At 40.4% G+C, this 17,983-nt stretch overlaps 1 protein-coding gene across 5 annotated transcripts; it reads right to left on the minus strand.

Annotated features, from left to right (window-relative positions):
- Positions 1-575: 575 nt before the first annotated feature.
- On the minus strand, positions 576-16,420 carry LOC146506418 (zinc finger protein 462-like). 5 transcript variants are annotated; one of them, XM_085178950.1, is made up of 11 exons: positions 16,269-16,420; positions 15,886-15,950; positions 10,078-14,030; positions 9,737-9,993; positions 9,141-9,259; positions 8,652-8,783; positions 8,283-8,526; positions 7,508-7,650; positions 7,324-7,403; positions 2,488-5,026; positions 576-746 (listed from the first exon to the last, which is right to left on the minus strand). In XM_085178950.1, exons 2-11 carry the CDS (start codon positions 15,893-15,895, stop codon positions 721-723), a joined length of 7,503 nt encoding a protein of 2,500 aa, XP_085035076.1. In that variant the 5' UTR covers positions 15,896-15,950; positions 16,269-16,420; the 3' UTR covers positions 576-720. The 5 variants fall into 5 exon arrangements, 4 of the variants coding, with proteins under 4 accessions (XP_085035076.1, XP_085035077.1, XP_085035075.1 ...); XM_085178951.1 differs by having other exon boundaries at positions 16,306-16,410; XM_085178949.1 differs by having other exon boundaries at positions 15,886-16,420.
- Between the last annotated feature and the right edge of the window lie 1,563 nt (positions 16,421-17,983).

The following is a 17,983-nucleotide window of genomic DNA, read 5'->3' on the forward strand; positions in this document are numbered from 1 at the left end:
TATAACTGAAACTAATCAAAACTAAACTGAAACTAAGGATTTTCAAAAAAAAAATAAAAACTAAACTAAACTGGCAAACAATTGGTAAAAACTAATTAAAACTGATATAAAATTGAAAATCTGAAGTCAAAACTAAATAAAAATAAAAACTAATGAAAATTGCAAAACTATTAAAACCCTGCTTACTACCTGCAGATTACCTGTATTTGCTTAATTGTCTACTAAATGTTTGAGGTGTGAAATAAACCGCAATTGAGCAAAATATGGGTGTGTGTGGTTGGAGGATGTGTTAGTGTGTGTTAGTGTGTGTGTGTGTGGGGGGGAGGGGGGGGCGAAGAACATTTTTCTATAAAACAAAGGGGGACCCAGCAAAAAAAGTTTGGGAACCACTACCATAGAGGATGCCAGGGTTAAAATCATGGATAAGATGTTTCAGAAAAAAGACAAGATAAAATCTAACCCACTCTAGCATTAACACTTGCATCAGCTTTAGGAAAACTACACCTAGTGGACTGAGTGGCGAGGTGAGGTTGATCCCCTCCATTAGAGTAATGAATTGTCCATAGGAACCCAAAGGGCCACCAAGCAGTGTGGTAAAATTGAGGATGTAGCTGATAAGAGGGAGAAGCGTGACACAAGTCTGCCTTTTGGATGGTGTCAGTACGACTCGTTTCTCCTGAAGGTCCAAAGACACAGAGGTGATTCTCTGGGTGAGCAGCATCAAAGTGGACACTGCCAAGAACAGTCTGAAAGTGAAAGAGATATTGCTGTGATTAAATTGGATATCTGTATACATATAATGTTTTTACATTAGATGTAAAAACATTATGTCTAACTTAGGCTAAGAGTTCATCTATAATGGTGAAGAAATGGCCTCTGACATTCATATCAGAGTCTGTTTAGTACATTAGCTGTTCTAGAGCTGTGATCACACAAAGTTGATTCTTGGAAACGGCATCTGAGAGGTTAGGCAACAACATAACAATTCTTGGTAACGAAACAAAGTCAACAGGCTGCTAAAACCACGTGATATGGTTGAATGCCTCAAGCAACAGAGATTGTTTTATTGAAAAACACATGGTCGTTTTGAGTTTGACATATTTCACAAAAGTGTGATTAGGAACATTTTTGCCACTGTGTTTACAACCCTGTACGCGTTTGAAAACTGAAGGGACTGTGCTGTGTTCTAATCCTATCAAAGATCAGAACATAGCTTATATAATTGAAAGAGCAAGATAAATTGCTCAGGAGTTTCACCTCATCTTCCAACCGTTGCGGCAGATGTCTGTCCCTCCCTGGAGGCTTCTTCCTGTTAAAAGGGAGGCTTTCCTTCCCACCATCACCAAGTGCTTTGCCCATAGGGTATCATCTGATTGTTGTGGTTTTCTCTCTAATACTGTAGGGTCATTGCCTTACAACTTAAAGACCTCACTTTTGTGATTTGGTACTAAATTCAAATGACGATTTTATGTTCTACATTGTTATATTTCTAATTTCATGATGCAAATGTGTTCTTTCTTATGTAAATATGATCTTTCTTGAAAAAGCCATTGTCTCTGTTGTTCTAAACCTAGTAGATATTATTAAGCATTAGTGATACCTTTGAAGGTAATCAATGCCTGGATAACATCACGGATACTTGATTTTGAAATATGTGCTAAGCGTGAACTACACCTTCTTAAAGTATCCAAAAATGTATTGCTCTGGTCACAGGTCCTCATTCTTTTTAAAGGTGCCAACTTTCTGTAACTTGTTATAGAAGAGAGAGAGGTTTTAAATAATTTTTTAAAATAAATACCATAGAGATACCATACAAATCACTGCATGCTGCTTTATTTATAATTTATACAACATCCTAACTCTGAACAGGCTTGATTCACACCCTAGAAAATATTCACTTACGAAAGGTTAGGAGGATATAGCATGAAAACGGTCCCATATGTTTATGTAATTTGTAACAGCAGAGTGAAATCAAGATTAATACCTGATGTTGACTGGTTCGTGCAGGTAGTATTCCCTGTACTGTATAAGTAGGTGCCAGAAGGTTTGCCACAACATCTGCATAACAAATGCCCAGGTGTGGATACAGCTGTGATCCACACAGCACACGAGTAGAACAAAGGCAAGTGTGGAGGTGAACAGCTTGTGCTGTTATCCTGTTTGGTTTTCTCCAAACGTGATGCTAGACATCGCTATTGAAGCCTTTAGAGTCTCAGATGTAGCTCTTCTACATATATTTCTTTGGTTTGTCTGAGCATCTTCGCTTTGTGCATTGTTTTATTACACATGTGAATCAGATCAATAAACTGCCAGACAATTTGTTTTTATAGAGGTCACCATACTTGCTGATGATTGTAGCATTTGGCTGTTACTTACCTTCTTACATCCTATAGATGCAAAGATTTAGTTTTTCCACACTGCTTCAGCATTTTGCTTACAAAAATGCACAAAAACTAATATTTTAATTCACTCATAATTTATTTTTACCTTCTTGCTCTTGCAGACAATCATCCTCCTTCATCCCGTCGTGGTCACCAGGCGCCTGATCTTGGTGTCGTTCCTCGTCTTCTGTGAGCATCTCAGATTCTTGGTTCTGCTTCTGCTCGAAAGGACCTTTCTCTTCTTCCTCCTTGAAGCATTCAGGAGAGTGCACTTCCTTCTTCAGACATTCTTCCTCAAGTACTGGTATTTCTGTGCAAGGTTTAGGTTCCTGTTCACTGCTTTGCTGAGTGTGCACATTCAAGGCTGAATTTGCCTCTATACCAACTTGACTCTTTGGATTCTGGAACAAAGGGAAGTTGCTCTCTTCAGCTAATGGGATATCACTTGCATCACTTGCCTCAGTGCCCTTCTCCATCTTAACCGTTTTACCCTCATCTGCCTCCTTCATCCCGTCGTGGTCACCAGGCGCCTGATCTTGGTGTCGTTCCTCGTCTTCTGTGAGCATCTCAGATTCTTGGTTCTGCTTCTGCTCGAAAGGACCTTTCTCTTCTTCCTCCTTGAAGCATTCAGGAGAGTGCACTTCCTTCTTCAGACATTCTTCCTCAAGTACTGGTATTTCTGTGCAAGGTTTAGGTTCCTGTTCACTGCTTTGCTGAGTGTGCACATTCAAGGCTGAATTTGCCTCTATACCAACTTGACTCTTTGCATTCTGGAACAAAGGGAAGTTGCTCTCTTCAGCTAATGGGATATCACTTGCATCACTTGCCTCAGTGCCCTTCTCCATCTTAACCATTTTACCCTCATCTGCCTCCTTCATCCCGTCGTGGTCACCAGGCGCCTGATCTTTGTGTTGTTCCTCGTCTTCTGTGAGCATCTCAGATTCTTGGTTCTGCTTCTGCTCGAAAGGACCTTTCTCTTCTTCCTCCTTGAAGCATTCAGGAGAGTGCACTTCCTTCTTCAGACATTCTTCCTCAAGTACTGGTATTTCTGAGCAAGGTTTAGGTTCCTGTTCACTGCTTTGCTGAGTGTGCACATTCAAGGCTGAATTTGCCTCTATACCAACTTGACTCTTTGCATTCTGGAACAAAGGGAAGTTGCTCTCTTCAGCTAATGGGATATCACTTGCATCACTTGCCTCAGTGCCCTTCTCCATCTTAACCGTTTTACCCTCATCTGCCTCCTTCATCCCGTCGTGGTCACCAGGCGCCTGATCTTGGTGTTGTTCCTCGTCTTCTGTGAGCATCTCAGATTCTTGGTTCTGCTTCTGCTCGAAAGGACCTTTCTCTTCTTCCTCCTTGAAGCATTCAGGAGAGTGCACTTCCTTCTTCAGACATTCTTCCTCAAGTACTGGTATTTCTGTGCAAGGTTTAGGTTCCTGTTCACTGCTTTGCTGAGTGTGCACATTCAAGGCTGAATTTGCCTCTATACCAACTTGACTCTTTGGATTCTGGAACAAAGGGAAGTTGCTCTCTTCAGCTAATGGGATATCACTTGCATCACTTGCCTCAGTGCCCTTCTCCATCTTAACCGTTTTACCCTCATCTGCCTCCTTCATCCCGTCGTGGTCACCAGGCGCCTGATCTTGGTGTTGTTCCTCATCTTCTGTGAGCATCTCAGATTCTTGGTTCTGCTTCTGCTCGAAAGGACCTTTCTCTTCTTCCTCCTTGAAGCATTCAGGAGAGTGCACTTCCTTCTTCAGACATTCTTCCTCAAGTACTGGTATTTCTGTGCAAGGTTTAGGTTCCTGTTCACTGCTTTGCTGAGTGTGCACATTCAAGGCTGAATTTGCCTCTATACCAACTTGACTCTTTGGATTCTGAAACAAAGGGAAGTTGCTCTCTTCAGCTAATGGGATATCACTTGCATCACTTGCCTCAGTGCCCTTCTCCATGTTAACCGTTTTACCTTCATCTGCCTTGTTATGCATCTTGCTGTCATTATTGGCCAACTGTAAGATATGATGCAGTATGTCATCTTCTACCTTTGCCTCGATGTTCAGTGTTTTAAGCTCAAGTGCTTTAACGTCTTGCTTTTGAGCTGGTGTTTCTTCATCCACTTTGAAATCATTTCCTGTCTCCGTTTGTTGTTTGTCTCCAGATTCTGTGAATTTAGGTTGGGCTTGGTTTTCATTTGTCTGCCTCTCTTCCTCTGGATTGCCGTAATCGTCACATGGGGTATCTGTAATTTTCACTTCTGTTACACTTTGTTCCACATTTCCTGTCTCCTGTTCTCTTGCAGTCTCTAGCAGCACAATCTCTGCTTGTTTTTGCAGCTCTTGTTGGACAGTAGAGTTTGGTTTTGCATTTTCATGTTGAATGTCTGATTTGGAAGTCTCGCCAGGACTTTCTCCGTTGGTTTCCTGGCATTCCCTGATCTGGAGTGCACTTTTCTCTGTGGTATAGTTTTCTTCCAGGTTCTCAGCTTGTGGAACCTCATCACAGTCCTCCATTTCTACATCTTCTCTGTCCTCATCGAGCTGGTCCATGTTAGACAAATGTTCCTCTTCTGTTACTGGCACATTATCAACGCTTGCCTCCAGCTGATCAAGGCTCACCTGACCCACGAGTTCATGATTCCTCATGACCTGCATAGACAGAATCAAGGTGCAAATTATGATACACTTTTCCAACACATTATATTGGGGTGGGGGTGGGGCACTGATGATGTAGAAGCCTCAAAAACTCATTTATCCAATATAATACACTTGGAGTAATGGGGTTGAGATAAGACTCCCAGTCCTATAGAAGTTAATGGGAAGACAGACATGACATAGTAAACACTTTCCTTGTGAGTTTATGGGCGTAGTCACTGATTTTGGAAGCATACTGAATAAAACATTACTACAACTATTTTGCAAATCATGTTTAAATTGCTTAAAAATGTTGGATTATCTTTTGTCTGCTTACTGCATAGAGATAGCAGTTTCACAGTCAGCCCCTCTCCTTCTCACCACATCTTATTCTTTGAAATAGAAGTGGGCAGTATAAACGGTATACGATAGAAACGATATAAATTTGGCCAACGGTAGAGATTTTGACTATACCGCTCTACCGCGATAGCGTATGTTGATGGTGTCATCAAGCTGCGCCTGTTTTGGTTGAAAGCATTGCAGCGGCTAAAAACAACATCATCTGCAAATTATGCTGAGCGACAGTAATAGCAAAGAGACAAAGCATTTTTGGAATATGGGGATAGCCAAAAACTCCACTCCTCCACTTCCGTCCCATTGATTCATTAATGCTGAATTCTCTCGCAGCTGCTATATTCCCATGTTGTTGCAGTATATTAATGACTAACCTCGTATTGTGGATGGATTATCTCAGTTGTTCTCCTGACTGAAGTTTGGTCCGTTTACAGCATCCTGCCATGCAATTGCATTTGTCCCTAACCACTAGAAACCCTCACGTTAACTTTTATCGAGTGGGAAAAAGTTGGCGTTCATCCTTCAGCTTCACTGTGCTAATGTTATGCTAACGTAGCTGTGTCGCTAGCAATCACGTAGCACATCATTATATACCAGCTAGCCCAACTTCAGTAACCCTACAAATGTCACTGCTGTTTAGTTTTCTGTCTTCATTTATGTTGGAAGTGATAGCAGAGCTGTACATTTTAATTTTTTCAGAAATCTCTCAGTCAGAACATGCTATATCATGTTTAGGTGGAAGCTAGCGAGCAAATTTCCTGCTAACTTCTAACTCCATTCAATTTAATAGATTCTGTTTTCATGGATGCCTGGATGTTAAACTTAATTGTTACACCTGGTAGAGCAGAAACGCTGATCATTTTATTAAAGATGAAAGAATTGAGACAGTTTGTAACTCTCAGTGATGCTGCAGTGTTTGTTTGACTTTGGAACCTGAAGTGGACGGAGTTTTGGATTACTCCGCAAGGCTCCTGACTACAGCAGCCGTAATGCTCCGGCAATCCATCAAGCGGTACGCTTTCATAGCTCTCCAAAGTCGTACTAAAACATTTTTTGATTTCTACGCACCGTGTAACACAAAATCGGTTTGAGGTCAGTAAGCACAACCAGAATTCATACATAAGGCACACTGTCGATTTTTGAGAAAATTAAAGGATTTTAAGTGTGCCTTATAGTGTGTAAAATACGTTATACAGAAGAAAAGAATATATCGTGATATATATCGTTACCACACATGCTTCAAATTATACCGTGATATGGATTTTAGGCCATATTGCCCAGCCCTACTTTGAAACTAATATGGTTGTGGTGAAAATGCTAATCTTGGGGCATCAAAACACAATTTCAGAAACCAACGGATGATGTCACAGTAGTTGTCCATGTCCATCTTTGACATTACCTATGGTTTAATCCCTGTAAATGTAGCACTTTTTAATAGCCAGGGAATTTGGGTAGGATATGCACTGCATCACTCCATTAGGTGCAACCTTAATCAATATTAAACAGATTTGTGGCAAAGTTTTTGGACTACAAAAACATTCAGACTAAAGGAATCAAATGGCCCAGTGCCAATGTCTCTGTAGCGAATGTGATATGTGAATAAAACCATTCTTTTGCAAAAGTAAGTCCACTGTCTATATGTAGCTTGTGAAAGTGATGCAGTGGTACTAAACAAGAGGCATGGTTGACATTTAAAAATGTCATTCTGATGAATTCTTTATGTTCATTTTTATATCTATTCATATTTTTAGGATGTATGCTCCCACTCTCTTTCGTTGGCTACTCCCTTCAAATATCAGACATGTTGACGTCTGACATCTAATTGCTGCTTACATTTTTTATAGGCTTAAATAACTTCATTCTTCATTCAACTTCATTTTCTCTTGATTTTCTAAGTCTTCATGGTTATGACAGCAGTGTGTAGAACAAAAGCACCGTCCGCCAGTTAAACAGAATACCTTTTTTGACCCAAAGATGATGCCTTGATGGCAACGTGACAGTTTGGGGCGATGAACCTCTATTGGCACTACACGTTCCTCTGTAAAGAAAAAAAAAAAGGAAAAAAGGGAATGCTTATGTGACAGCGTCAGGTATCGGAAAGCAGAACACGTTCCTACAAATCCTGCAAATGCTCCAACATACCACGATGCAAGACTATGTGATCAATCATGTTGTTCTTGTTCTTAGTTTGGTACAGACAGAAAGGGCAGCAGAGGTCCTTCTGATGAGTAGGCTTTGACTGGCAGGTAGAGTGACCCGTCTCCATGTGCATTTCCAGAGTTTTCCTAATGACAACAGGAAAAATCAGTGATAACATTGCAAATCTGTCGGTGTTTGGTGACAACTCCTGTTGAGTAATGAGTAAAAATGACAAATTCAAGATGTCTGTCAAGTCAAATACCTCATAAAACTCATCCAAGTTATTTCCATACATCTAAAATAATTGACAATGTCTAAATCTGAATAAAAGACGCTTCTTCTTCAAAAAGGGTTCAAACAGCAGATAGCGTGGCATATTTGATTTAGCACACTTTTATGCCAGGTTCTCTTCCCGATGCCACCGCAAAGGGATTTGTGTCTCCTCCTTGAGGCAAACCAGGAATGCATTATGTCACCTGACTATAGAAACTAGTCAGATCCTGCACATCTGTGATAATGCAGAATTAAAAGTATCAATTATTACTCATCCTATATGCAAATGCGAGAATAAATGCAACATTTAAAACAAATGTGAAAACAAATATTTACATAAAAATATTCATTTGTGTACATTTTCCATTTTCGAAAACAAAAGCTAAATAGTTGAAGCTAAGTAGGACAATTTGCAGATTTTTAGTAACACACTAAATTTTATTAAAGAAAAAAAAGCCAAAAATCTTTTGTACACACAAAACTACAAACTCTTGCAGCATCTTACCTTAAACCTGTGAAAAAGTTGCAGTCTTTACATCTGAGGATTTTCTTTCCATGCCGATTTAGGTAGTGCCGCCGGATACTAGACAGGTGTCCAGTGCTGAAATTGCAGAACTCACAGTGAAGCACGCTATTCTCAGGTAATTTTGAAAGTTGCACGTTCACTTTAGATTTGATGCTGCTGTGTGCCATCATGGTGTAGTGGTTTAACTGGCGCCGCACATCTGGGGGCTCCAAGTACAGAGATCCTGTCAAAGTTTCAAGGACCCACAGTCTGTTAGTACTGCTACAAAACCAAAAACTGTTTGTTTTATGAAAACCAAGACCACGTTTAAAAAAAACACACACACAAAAAACATGAGAGATGACTTGCCTTTAATCAGTTCAGGTCCCTCATCAATTTCAGGCAAGCTGTTCATTTTCTCTGATGAATTAGAGGACTCATTATCAAACCTCTCTTCGCTCTCATCCTTGTCTTCAGTATCAGCTGCAGCCATGATGAGATCTAAGCATTCAGCAAAAGAATAACCAAATGAAAAATGAAAGACATAAACGCAGACATAAAGCCACACGAAATCTCTCAAACCCCTTCTTGTGAAATTTGTGGCTGTCTTTAAAACTAAGCCAAAACCATCCCAGTCTGAACAGTTAAAGTCAGCTTCTAATATAAAATGCACCTGTGACAACTCATATTAACTTGACCAAATCCAGCATACAGAAAACGTATCCTAATAATCTACAACAAAAGACTAATTTTAAAAATTCTGGTGATTTTGAAATCAATGTTCGCAGATCAAAGTCAATGCATTTGACACTTAATGCTCATAAGATACCACTGGTGATGTTACAAATGAGTTCTTACCATTATGCTTTTTCATAAAATGACTCCTCCAGAGGTCAAAGACTGTTGTCCGATAGGTACAGCAACTACACAGAAAAGGTCTCAGAGTTCCAGATTTGTGGATGAGATATTTTCTAATGCTGGTGAGGTAAAAAGAAAAAAAAAGGTTTACAATCATTCAACTCTCACAAAAAATACAGCTTGGGGTGTTTGGGACTTGCTTTAACGAATAAAGTAATCAAAATTCAATTTTAACAAGCCTGCGAAAGATACATTAGTCAAACAGAGAGTAGATGAAGTAACTCCTATAATCTGTAAAGGAGGTATAATTTCTCTACTTTGGTTCTCTTGTCAGAAAGCCACTGGTTCGATTCAATAGAAGCTTTTCTGCAAAGGTTTTCCAATACCCAGATAGGCACTGTACTTTTTCAGACTAAACAAGACCAACTGCTAAAATTTCCATTTGGCTATGTTACTTTTTAAGTGAGCCCACAAAAGAAAAAAAAAAGCGTGGCAAAATGGTGTGACTGCTTTAATATACGAGCCTAAATTTAGCCATTATTAATACTTTTTTTTAAGTTTAGTTTTTAACAATAAAAAAAGTCCAAAGTTCTTACTTGTGTTTTAATCCAGATGTGGAGCTATTGTCCAGTTTCTTGATGGCTGCGTGGCTGTGCTCATGTGAATGCAAGCCTTTCAATGACATAAACATCTGGCCGCACTGTTTACACGTGTGTATGTCTCCATTCGATTCTAGTTCTGGCTGCTGTACATCAGAGAGTTCTGATGTAGCGGCGCTCTGTACTGGTGTCCCGTTCCAACAATTAACCTCGTTCACAGTTTCCAATGTGGTCGTTTCGTCTTGCCTGCAGGGCTGGAAATAATCACCATAATGGTCAAATAACACGAGTAGATCAGAAGACAAAGAGTGTAGACAGGAATTACAGCGTCAACTTACCTCGCTGGATTCTTGCTCTAGTGTTGTGCTAATAAGCGACTCCTTTCTCTGTGCAGCCTTGGCCTTTTTTAGCATCCTTGCTCTGTGGCGATCCATGTGATAACACACCTTTCTAATCCCATTTAATTGTGTGTTGCAGTGGTCACATTTGTAAACCCCTGTGGTTTTCTTTTTCGTCAATCCTAGTGACACCACAGTAAAGTCCAATTTCCACTCTGAGCGGTGAAAAGTACTATAGTGGCCAATGAGCAGCTGCGACGACTTGAATGTTAATTCTGGACATTTCAAACATTTAACCTTTGTCCTGTTGCCTGATTTAAGTACATTGCTGGGAGAGTTCCATTTACACTTATTATATTTCTCAAGAAGTTTGGAAATACTGACTGCATCCAATTTGTGAGTTTTTTTGTAGTGGCACTGGAGGTATTGATACAGTCCTTTATAGGTGCACATCTGGCACTTGTACAACTGTTTGTTGCTGCGGAGGCCGGACAGCAAAGTTGACGGGGATGCCTCAGGAGTTTCCGTTTGTGGAGCCTGTCTACTTTTCGCAATGCTTACTACAGTGTCATTGTGCTCATACACTTCTGTGTCATGATGAACCATCTTACAGTGAGCATTGAGTTTTTTCAGTGATCCATGGATTTGTGAACATTTTTTACACAAGTACCCTCTTTCATTAGAACTTTTTCCTAAAGTACAATTGACCATGTTTGATGCAAAGACTTCACCTGTCTCAAGTTCATCTGCCCGGACTACAATTGCTGGATGCTTCTTTTGACAGTGAGTGAGGGTCCCCTGGTAGCTAGCATTCACATATGGACACTTTGGACACTTGTAGATCAAGAGGCTTTTTTCTGCTGTTATGCTAGACTTAAATGTCTCATGCAGACGTTTCTGGAGCTGCTTTTTTGGTTTTTGTTCTTGTTCAAATCTTTCGATTACAGCTTCCGGGTGTTTCAATCCACAGTGAATGTGGAGACTGTGTTTCCTATTAAAATTTGCAGAGCAGTAACGGCACTTGAACACTGTGGAGGACGCCTCTGCTTTATCCTGTGATTTACCAAACTGGTAGGAGTCAAATGAGCCAGGTCTGTCACTTTGGTCTTCCACCCGCCAGCTTGCGCTTGTTTCCTTGGAAAGTTTTGCACTCAAAGGATGAACCATTCGGTAATGGTGTGCCAGATCTGACAAAGAGTTAGTTTTAAAAGAGCATCTTTTGCAAGATAAACCAGCTTTATTTTGTCCAGATCTTTGGGATAGCAATCTGTTTTCAGTGCCATTGCCTCCACTCTGCTCTAGATCAGGCTTCTTCTTTTTACGAAGGACCATTCCAGGACCGGCATATAACCGAGAACTTACATACTCAACGCAGGGGACACGTCCTAGGTGGCGTTCCTGGTAGTGCTCATAAACTGCTGCAGCTTTTTCATGTCTGAAAACACAGAATTCACAATAATAGCCGGGCTCTAATGGTCCTTGTCTAAAATAATATCTTAAAATATCTGTGAATGTACGCTTTATTTTGTGAATTTTCCTTAAATGTGTCTTCAGAGCATATATCGCGTCAGTTTTGTATGCGCATATGTAACAGTTCAGGGACCTCTTTCTGTGTGGGGTTGTCACTGAGGGTGTTGCCCTCAAAGATCTTGAATGCGTCTTTGTTTTCTTTTTCTTATTCATTTTCATCTTGAGGATTTCCTGAGCAGCTTCTTCATTTTGAGTGGATGTTAGAGGAGATTTCTGTGCCTGATCGTGGATCTTAGATGTATGCAGAAGAACTTCTGAAGGCTTCGCCTTAAATCCATGATGTGTTCTGCTGTAATGGTGCATTACCTGATCCAAAGTACTATGCCTGTAGTTACAAAAGTGGCAAAAAAATGCTTTTTCTTCGCCTTCATTTATTATAGGAAGAGGTAGATGGGAAGAAGAGGAATCCTTTGCATTTGCTTTCCTGATTTCATCATGGATTAAAGCTGTATATTCAAGAACACACTTAGTGCTGGAATTACACTTTCGATGAACCTTAGCCTGATGGGTAATTACTCCTTTTATAGATGGATTTCCGAAGTTGCATTTGTGGCAGTAAAACAAGTTTTCTGGACATGCGTAGGACTTGTCCTGTCTCTCTCCTGTTTCTGAGGCATCTGCTGTGCAATCCTCCTTATACAGATCTTCTTTTTCCCTACACATCTTCACTTGTTTACTAGTATTAAATTGGGAAGATGAAGGACTTTTTGACATCTTAGATTCACTCTGACGTTTCTGCATCTCAGCACTGTACCATTGGACATCATCAGTACCTATTGGTGCATCCATAGAATGTTTTGCATTGTGATGACCAAGGATACTCTTAACCTTGGTACTTGTGTAACTGCAGAACTGGCAGTAAAATGTTTCATTTGGTAAACTGGATGAGGAAGTGTCCAATCCAGTAGTAATTTCATTAGTAATTTCATTACTGGATTTTGTTGGAAACTTCGAAGATTCCCCTTTCGTGGTTTGGGAAGATTCTGAACGATTCTTACAGGCTTCTGGTGTGGTCTCTGAATGATCTACTACAATCACAGAATCTGAACACTTCTCAGATGTCATTTCTGATGCTGCATGTGATGTGGGACAAGCTGACTGTTTTATTTTATCTAATGTGATTACTTCATCTGGGTGGCTTTTTTGGTAGTGAACATCTAGACTCAGCTGAGACGATTCCTCTTGGCATTCAGACATTGAATATCTGCAGAACAATAAGGAATTCTCCACTTCATTTGTTGCATGCTTTGCCTTGTAATGTTCTTTCAAGGACTTCAATAGATTGGTAGTAAATTTACAAAGAAAGCATTTGAAAACCAAACTGAGGCCACATGATTTCATGGCAAATACATCTGAGGCATCTGGATGATTTTCCAAGTAGTGCCTCTTGAGGTCAGCTGTGCTTAAAAACTCAACTGGACACTCCAAGCAACGAAAGGTGGCACTGTGATCACTTGGGTCCTGAATGTAGACAGAATTGTATCTGATATAAGGGTGGTCACTTTGATAATGGGCAGAAATTCGCCTGATGCCCACGTCACTGTAGTCACAATGTTTACAAGAATACACTTTTGGCGCGTCTGCCTCGTCTTCATCTTCGCTGACCTCCCATGAAAACTCGTTGCTGCTGGATGACTGTTGTCTATTTTCATTTTCATTTTCCGTGAGCATCTCTTCGTTATCCAACTTGGCTTTTTTGACAGGATGACCTTTTGAACTTTTACCACTGGATCTCTTCACAGCACTGTCAGGAACAGTTTCTTTTCTGAATTGTTCCAGAGTTTTAGATGGTGTCAAATCAGTAGTCAAGTCAGTGTGCAAAAAAGGGTACGACTTACTTCCGGTGATATCTATCACAGACTTTGCTGTGACTTTAAACACACCACTACTGTCTGGACAGGAGCTTGAAGGAGATTCCTGCAAAATTTTCAGGTCCTTTAACGTGCATTTTGCTTCTGAGGTAGTAATATCTGAAAGAACTGATGGATCTTCCGATGTTCCTGCAGCTTCATTGTTCTGGTTTGCTGAAATGACATTTAAAGTTCTGTCGAGGTTTTCTGAAATGATGACACCTCCTGACACGTTAGGATTTTCTGAAGTTTTGTGACACAGTTCCTCATGTTCACTTAAACCATCCCAACTACAAGCTTTAAAATTACAGCTCTGGCATTTAAAATTATCTCCTGAACTGCTGCTACTGTTCTCTGTGTTGGCTTTGTCAGTCCCAGGGCATAAATCAGCCTCTCTGAGAGAAGTTCCTGTATTGAGGCCATGCACCTTGTTAAGGTGTTCAAAAAGGTACACCTTGGATTCGAAGATCAGCACACAGTGACTACAATGGAAAGCCTTGACTTGGGATTCTTCAGTGACTGCTTGGTTGATGACTTGCTTGATGTGGCCAGAGGTGGAGCACTCCACTGTATCTGAGGGGGCAGGCAACAGACCACTATAGATCAGCATAGGTCAGTATCTATTCACAATAGTGATGGTAAATTTGATTCTTTTTACTGAATTGAGTTTTAATGAGTCACTCACCAAAGTGAATCGGATTTTTGAGTCATTTGATTCCCTGAGTCAGTTGACCAGAGTGTGCAAAAAATGTACATTTTCACTCAAAGTTAATTTGTTTCTCTTTTCATGTAAATCCTACTGCTAAGATGAATGATTCTAAAAAAAAAAAAAAAAAAACAATTTTATAGAGCAAAAACATTTCTAAAATTAAGCAATTTCCTATCAAAATTGCTTAATAAACATTTATTTTGTTTAATTTTATTTTATTAGTATTTTCCTTAAATGTGTTAAATATATATTTTCTCATCTAAATGTCAACTGAGCTGTGAGCCAGGAGGGAGGGGGTGAGTGAGTGATTTGTTCGCTCTATGATTCAGCACAGGAGGGAGGGGGTTAGTGAGTGAGTGATTCGTTCGCTCTATGGTCGTGTCCAAATTCATGGGCTGTATCCTCCTGAGGACCCGGCCTTCGCGGTCTACGTGGGCCGGGTCCTCAGAAGGTCGGGTAGGCCGGAAGTAAACGGCTGTGAAATTGGACGGTCTAGCCTTCTGATTAGCGTCACCACTGTCTCGGTGGAGTTTAATAAACTCGGCCGTCTGCTCCTTGCTATCTAAAATATAACAGGACACTGGCGTAAATTCTCGACTGTCTCATACTTCTGTTTAATGTTTAGTCAGCTGTGTAAAAACCAAGGAGGAACCCACCCGGGGGATTAATAAAGTTTTATTTTATCTAATCTAATCTAATAATTTTAATCTCAGCCAAACCGATTTACTGATGAACAAACAAAACACTGAAAAAAGCCCAACAATAACATTTTTAGGTTGTCTAAGTGACTTATATATTACGTTTAACCCGAGCAGCGAAAGTCCGCGGTGATCTGAAAATGATGTGCCGGGAGTTGTGCCGTTCTCGGTCGCATCAGTAACCCTCGAGCTCCCGGCTTGCTATCGAGCTGGTGGGTAGCAGACATCTCCGAAAACGTCAAAGCACTTTAGCAAATTTGCGATATCTCGATAAACCGAGTAGATATTTGATGTTTGTTTACACAGCTACTTTCTTGCCTGAAAATATGTTAAAAGTTTATTTTGTGACCCAGAAAGATTAGTATGAGTAATTTTAAAACTTAGTAGCGGCCGCCATTGTTGGAAACTGGAGTTTGGCTGGGCCGCGCTATGAATTCTGGGATATGATAGGCCACGAAGGACACACCCGACCCATCCTTCAAATTCGGGGAAAAGGAGGATGCATTTGTCGGCTGCATTCGGAGGAGTCTACGAATTTGGACAGCCTTCGGCGCGTCGCTGTGACGTAATCGGTCTACAAATGCGGCCTCAGGAGGATGCAGCCCATGAATTATGATTCAGCACAGGAGGGAGGGGTCGACCGAGTCCTGAGTGATTCGCTTATGCTTACGATTTAGCACAGGAAGGGAGGGGGTGAGTAGCTCAAATGTGTTGTTAGCATGTTAGCAGAGCGATGCTACTGTGAACCGAGGAGCTATTTTCTTGATGTGAGCTTCTACTCAGGGTTTTTTCTTCCAGTTCAGAGCAGAATTTTTTTGTTCAGATACTGGATGTTGTGTTTTTCTCCACAATTTTAATTATAAGCTAGATACGTTGCTGCTAACAGCAACAGGGATGAGTCAGTTGGACTTGTGAATCATGATTCATGAGTCAGTAAAGTGATTCTCGAGTATTGAACGATTCGTTCATGATTCGCGCATCACTAATTCACAAAGACATTGCATACCTCTGTGATACATACCGTTTTCCATCTTGCGCGCCTCTTTTAACCCACAGCCTTACACATTAAGTGACACACCTAGACAACTGAAAAAACAGATTATTATTTTTCTCAAGGCACAGAAGCAGCACAACATAATTCGACGCTACTTCGTTACCCGTTATTAAGTTAAACGCACAAGTGAATACTTAAAAAAGAGAGCGAGATTGTACGCTTTGCTAATATTATCTTTAAATATGGCAGCACAAAGAACTCAACACCTCTATTTAACTTTCAGTGTAGCATATTCAACAGGAAGGAGACGTAAAACGAGTCAACCGAATAAACAGATCCTACCTATTTTAACAAAATGCCGAGATGTGCAACTCGCTAAAGTGCGCGATGCACGCAAGGTTTTTACTCACGCATGCACACAAAAACAGGACAAGGCTTATGAGGCACCGTTTTGAACCGCTGCTGGAGGTCGCATGAACACGGAACACGTTTCCACCATTTTTCCCGCGAGTGTGACTCTCCCTGGCCTGTGCTTCCGCCACCGCAACAAAACATCTTCACTTCCGTAGAATTCACCAACCCTTCAAAATAAAACTACTTGAAAACTACCTCTGCTGTGTAAGTAGTTAAAATATCAGTTATAATGTTTTTACCAGCAGTTACACGAGATTCGATATAACGACAGGATATTTTGTTTTAATACGAACTAAGATTTCTTAATTTTATTTTTTTAAATTGTATCAATTTAATAAAAAAATGTGTGTTTGTTTTTTATTTGTTAATATTCACGAAAAAGTATGGAGTTTTTTGTTGTTGTTTTTTTACTTCCACGCTTAGTTTCATTGTGAAATCTGGGAAAACAGAAACCGGAAGTGCGTAGATTTCATGCCTTAACGCAAAGCCCCCCTTTTAAAAGTCTTTTGTTTTTGTGATGATGGTGTTGTTTTCTGTTTCTATGGCCGGCGATATAGGTATTATAATGTCCAAGTGTAAGTGTTATATAGCACCGCATATTTAAATAAATGGGCGCTATTGTTATTAAAAATTTATAACAGAAACCCTTTTTTCAGGCTCGGTTTCTATCGCAGGCAGTTGGCCACGTGCTTGCAGTGACGATGCTTGCTGAGCTGCACAGGTCACAAAGAAAGCAAGAAAAGCTTTGTTTTACCAATATCACCTTGGTATCCCAGAGAAATTTTATACTGATGTTGCAGACAGACTGTTGCAGAGGGTCTGGCTTTTACAACAAAATGAAATTGTTGAGAATAGATTCCTTAATGTACATCAACGTTAAAGAGAATATAGTTGTGATTGCTTGCAACATTATAATATTGTGGTAATGGGTGTAAGGATACAAAATAGAAAATAGGCCTGGGATGGGAACAAAGAACTGAGGTGCAGGGCAGAAGGACAATCAACCCCCACCCCCAGGGCATGAAGCAAGAGTTACTGAGGGTGAGGGGCAGACAAAGGGCAAACGGACACTACCTTAAAAGGAGGTGGGGGTCAGGGTGTCAGCACCCTTGGCCACTGTACTAGTGTATTTCCATTGTGGGGGTGTTTACTGTAGGGGGAGGAGACCAGAGGTTATAACTGTAACTGTTGTGTGGAGTTCTTGAGATCAGCCTTTAGCATAGGACTGCATAGGAATGCAGTGTGCTGATCTCCAGATGCATTTGTAAGAATAATGGGTAATAAAAGGATTGTGTAAAACATGGAAACATCTCAGCGTGATCTCTACCAGGACCAAAAGAATTGCAGAGACCAACGTTGTCTCAACAAAAGCTAAAACATTCTAGGGGAAAAATAAAGGATCTAGATTTGTGTCATATATCACGTCTTCACAGCATTTTTTGCTCAATATGTTTCAAATTCACTCTTTATATGTTCATGATGCGCAAATCCTGTCGAGGCAGGTACCCTGCTTTAAGCAGGAGGCCGTTTGTGTAAAAAAGGATCGACCATCTCTCAAACGAGAAGGGGCTTAAGAGTTTATCTTTCACGATCTTATAATGCGGTGAATGCAGCCATTCCTCATCTCACAATGAATAGTACTCATACTAAAAAGTACAAAATGAAAGCATGTTTTTCATTATCAACTGTACCACTTAACCAGCCACACTGC

Source organism: Neolamprologus multifasciatus, chromosome 12 (assembly GCF_963576455.1).
Source record: "Neolamprologus multifasciatus chromosome 12, fNeoMul1.2, whole genome shotgun sequence".
NCBI classification, from domain to species: Eukaryota; Metazoa; Chordata; class Actinopteri; order Cichliformes; family Cichlidae; genus Neolamprologus; species Neolamprologus multifasciatus.

Bases quoted from the DNA above. Each gene is read 5' to 3' on its own strand.
- LOC146506418 (XM_085178948.1), bottom strand. From the start codon at position 14,067: ATGCTGATCTATAGTGGTCTGTTGCCTGCCCCCTCAGATACAGTGGAG. The intron at 9,260-9,736 runs GTAAGAACTTTG...TTACCTCACCAG, and splicing joins ACATCTGGATTAAAACACAA to CATTAGAAAATATCTCATCC. The intron at 747-2,487 runs GTAAAAATAAAT...TTTCACTTTCAG, and splicing joins TTGTCTGCAAGAGCAAGAAG to ACTGTTCTTGGCAGTGTCCA.